At 60.1% G+C, this 3,924-nt stretch overlaps 1 protein-coding gene across 1 annotated transcript; it reads left to right on the top strand.

The window, feature by feature from the left end:
- The first annotated feature begins 2,037 nt into the window (after positions 1–2,037).
- GBX2 (gastrulation brain homeobox 2) lies at positions 2,038–3,654 on the top strand. Its single transcript, XM_061378944.1, has 2 exons — positions 2,038–2,696; positions 3,083–3,654. The coding sequence occupies exons 1-2, from the start codon at positions 2,186–2,188 to the stop codon at positions 3,604–3,606; spliced, it is 1,035 nt and encodes a 344-aa protein (XP_061234928.1). The 5' UTR covers positions 2,038–2,185; the 3' UTR covers positions 3,607–3,654.
- The last annotated feature ends 270 nt before the right edge of the window (positions 3,655–3,924 follow it).

The raw sequence follows: 3,924 nt of genomic DNA, 5'->3' as shown, positions 1-3,924 counted from the left end.
ACGGAGCCGGGACATATGGAAATGAGCTGTATAAGTAAACTTTTCCCAGTCCCTTGAAGTCAGAGATGGGCCCCAAAAGTGTGTGTGTGCACACATCCCCAGCAGCAGCTGCATCCGTGGACGCCAACCCCGTCTCCTTTGCCACATAGCCAGGAAAAAGTGTTTCTCCAGCAGAAACGCAGTGTTGGGGAGGGAAAAATCCCTAAATCCATTCCTTGGGTGACCAGTGGGTTTGGTACCCCCAAAAGCTGCGTTAAGCCAGATATGGGGACTCAGATGCAGGACCGGCTGGTGAAACTGCACCGAGGGCCAAAAGCAATGACCCCCTCACTAATCGTTTCTGCCAAGAAAAGAATGGTTTCAGATGCTGGCTGGAAGTGGATAAACTGACCCAGATATCCAGGCGTAGGGTGGGGGGCAGCCCCTCTTTTGGGGACACCACCAGGCTTCAGTGGTGGGAATGGGTTTGGAGGGGGGGGCTGCAAATGGGACTTGCTAAGGGCTGGGTGGGAGGTTGTGATAAACCTCCCCCCCCCCCCAAGACAAAACCCAACTGGCATGTTTAGGGTGGGTAAAGCCTCTGCTGCTTTGAAAGGGAGGGTCCCTTGGGCCATGCAGCCAATGCTGGAGGGACCACCTTCACCCCTTGCCTTGTCCCCATGTGCCCCATGGGGTTTGGGGGGCATGGAGGGTGGGATTTGGGGGAGAGAGTGTGGCTGTCCTTATCCTTAGCTGCTGGGGGGTGTCACCTTCCTCATAGGGTGTGCAGCCCCCCCAGCCTCACATCTGCCATTCTCCCCTGGAAAAACATTGGCATCAATTAGCCAGAAACCAGCACTGGGCCATTAGGAGCTCCCAGCCAGGCAGGATCAGGATCTGCCGCTGCCCCTTTCTTCTGGGGGATGCCCCCCTGAGCCAGAAACCACTTAGAGTCGCGGTTGCACCCCAAAACCTTCAAAACTAAGCTCAGAGGCGCAGCCAACACCATTGTCCCGGGAATGCTTCAACTTCCCAAAGGCAGGAGGGATCCCACCTCCAGCCAGCTCCAAACCACCCCTTCTTTTCCCCCCTCCTTCTCCTCTCTCTTTTTGCATTTAATTTTATTTTCCAAACCACTTGATCTTTGCTTGGGAACCTCCATTAATTGCCTGGGTTTGCCTCTTCGCCTGGTCCCTTTATCATTATTTATGGCCTTTGAAATGGTGTAAAGTTCCCTTGACGTTCAATTTACAAGTTTAGGGGCTTTTATATTTTCCTTCCCCCCCCATCCCCCCCTTTTTTTTGTCCCAGCTTTTGTCCTCGCCAAAGACATCGTGTTGGAAAAGGCTTTGAGCCGGCCAACATGAGAGGCTCGCCGGAGAAAAGGGAGCAGCCCTCCATCGCTTTTAATTCCGCCGTGTTGCTGAATGGCTCTTTTACATAATTGCAGAAGCAATTTCAAAGCCAAGCCAAGGGGCTGACTTTACCCAGAACCACATGGAGCCTATTTGGGGGCTTTTAAAGGGGAAAAAAAAAAATGGGGGGGGGTGGGGGGAGGGAGAGAAAAGCGTGAATAAAATAGGGGGTTTTGTCAAAAATAAAATAAAAAGGGGGTTTTCAATGCTTTTGGAGGCATCAAATTGGTGTGTCCGATGGGCATGAGTGTCACACGCCCCGACGGAGCGGGGGGGACCCCACTGCGGCCCCGACGGCACCGCGGGTTCCCGGTGTGCCCGCGGCCGCTCACGCGTGGACCGCCCCGTCCCGTCCAGCGGCCGCGGTGCTGCTGCGCGGTGGGGGGGGCTGTGTGAACAGAGGAGGCGCTAGGGGCGTGTCCTCCCCTTTACGCCCCGCCCCTCCGCCCTCCCGCCCAATGGCAGGCGGCGGCGGCGGCCACGTGGGGCGGGCAGGGTTCCCAGCCGGGCAAAATGTGAATGGGCGCGGGGGAGCGCGGGCGGGCAGAGCGGTGCGGTGGTGGCGGCGGCGGGCGGGCTCCGCGGGGGCGCACGCGGCGGCGGGCGGGGGCCAGCCCCGATGTGCGGGCGGCGGCGGCGGGCGGCGGCCCCGCTCCGCCCCGGCGCTGCCCGGGCGCTGCCCCACGCGTGAGCGCGGCCCCGAGGAGGAGCAGCGGCCGCGGCGGCAGCAGCAGGAGGAAGAGGAGGAGGAGGAGGAGGAGGAAGGAGGTCGCTCCCGCCGCCGCTCCGGCATGAGCGCGGCTTTCCAGCCCTCGCTGATGATGATGCAGCGCCCGCTGGGAAGCAGCACGGCCTTCAGCATCGACTCGCTCATCGGCAGCCCCCCGCCGCCCGCCCCCGGCCACTTCGTCTACACCGGCTACCCCATGTTCATGCCCTACCGGCCCGTGGTGCTGCCGCCGCCCCCCCCGCCGCCCCCGGCGCTACCGCAGGGCGCACTCCAGCCGGCGCTGCCCCCCGCGCATCCCCACCACCACCAGCTCCCCAGCCTGCCCACGGGTTTCTGCTCCAGCCTGGCCCAGGGCATGGCCCTCACCTCCACCCTCATGGCCACGCTGCCCGGCACCTTCCCCGCCTCTCCCCAGCACCAAGAGGCCGCCAGGAAGTTCGCACCCCCGGGGAACTTCGATAAAGCCGAGGGGATCCCCCCGGACGGCGGCGGCGACGATGGCAAAGCCTTCCTGGGGAAGGACGGAGCCCTCCTGCCGTTCCCCGCCGCCGACGCCGTCCAGGCCTCCCTCGGTGAGTGAGCGCCGGCACCGGCTGGGCAAGAGAGGGGGGGATCGGGGTCCCACCGTCCTCTCCGCGCAGCATCCCCCGGCGGGGCTGGCTGGGAGGGGGTGGTGGCATGGGGCAGCTCCAGAGAAGGGAGACACCCTTGGGGGAAAGGAGGGCTGGTGGCGGGGGTGTCCACAAGGCCAAGGAGAAGGGAGGAGGAGGAGAAGGGAGGTTTCAAGTCCCCACCGCTTGAAATAACAGAAATCAAACAAATCCAACCGAAAGCCGCGAAAAAAGAAACCCAAAGTGAAAAATTTTAGGGCGATTGCTGGACCTGTGGCCCGGGCGGCACGGTGGCCACGGGACAGAGGGTACCGAATACTAACGAAAGGCCTCTGCTTCGCTTTCAGCCGGGGCTCTCCGGGGCCAGGGGAAGGAGGACCCCAAAGCAGAAGAGGATGCAAAAGGCAAGGAGGAAAGTTTCTCCATGGACAGCGATCTAGACTATAGCTCGGATGACAACATCCCCGGCCAGGCGGCTCACAAGGAAGAGGACTCTGGCAACACGCTGGAGGAAAACCCCCAAAACCCCCCCAATTCCACCAACACCACATCCACGGGCAAAAACCGGCGGAGGCGGACAGCCTTCACCAGCGAGCAGCTGCTGGAGCTGGAGAAGGAGTTTCACTGCAAAAAGTACTTGTCCCTGACGGAGAGGTCCCAGATCGCTCACGCCCTCAAACTCAGCGAGGTGCAGGTGAAAATCTGGTTCCAGAACAGACGGGCTAAATGGAAACGGGTCAAGGCGGGCAACGCCAACTCCAAGACAGGGGAGCCCTCCCGAAACCCTAAGATCGTGGTCCCCATCCCGGTGCACGTCAGCAGGTTTGCGATCAGGAGTCAGCATCAGCAGCTGGAGCAAGCCCGACCCTGATCTCTCCCTGCGCTGCTTCAGAGCCACAAGTTTTTGAGGGAAAACTTTCCAAAAATTGGGGTTTCAAAACAACCCACCCGAAAAAAAAGAAAGAAAAAAAATAACGAAAAATAAGACAAAAAGCAGCAGCAGAAAAATAACCACAAACCAACACAACCCCTAAAGCAAACGACAACCAACGAGATGAAATCCCATGCGACGACGTCGCAAATCCCCACCACGAGTGAACTTTAAAGCCAAACTTACAGAGTCAAGCGAGAGCCTGAGAAGGCAGAGACTTGGGAGCTGCGTTGGTCCGGAGCAGGAATATCAAACCCT

The sequence above is a fragment of the Neopsephotus bourkii genome, unplaced genomic scaffold, assembly GCF_033783945.1.
Source record: "Neopsephotus bourkii isolate Nb327-2 ecotype Australia unplaced genomic scaffold, CSIRO-AGI_Nbou_v1 NB_1768, whole genome shotgun sequence".
NCBI lineage: Eukaryota > Metazoa > Chordata > Aves > Psittaciformes > Psittacidae > Neopsephotus > Neopsephotus bourkii.
This window is presented reverse-complemented; position numbering and strand designations above follow the sequence as displayed.

Bases quoted from the DNA above. Each gene is read 5' to 3' on its own strand.
- GBX2 (XM_061378944.1), top strand. From the start codon at position 2,186: ATGAGCGCGGCTTTCCAGCCCTCGCTGATGATGATGCAGCGCCCGCTG. The intron at 2,697-3,082 runs GTGAGTGAGCGC...CTTCGCTTTCAG, and splicing joins CGCCGTCCAGGCCTCCCTCG to CCGGGGCTCTCCGGGGCCAG.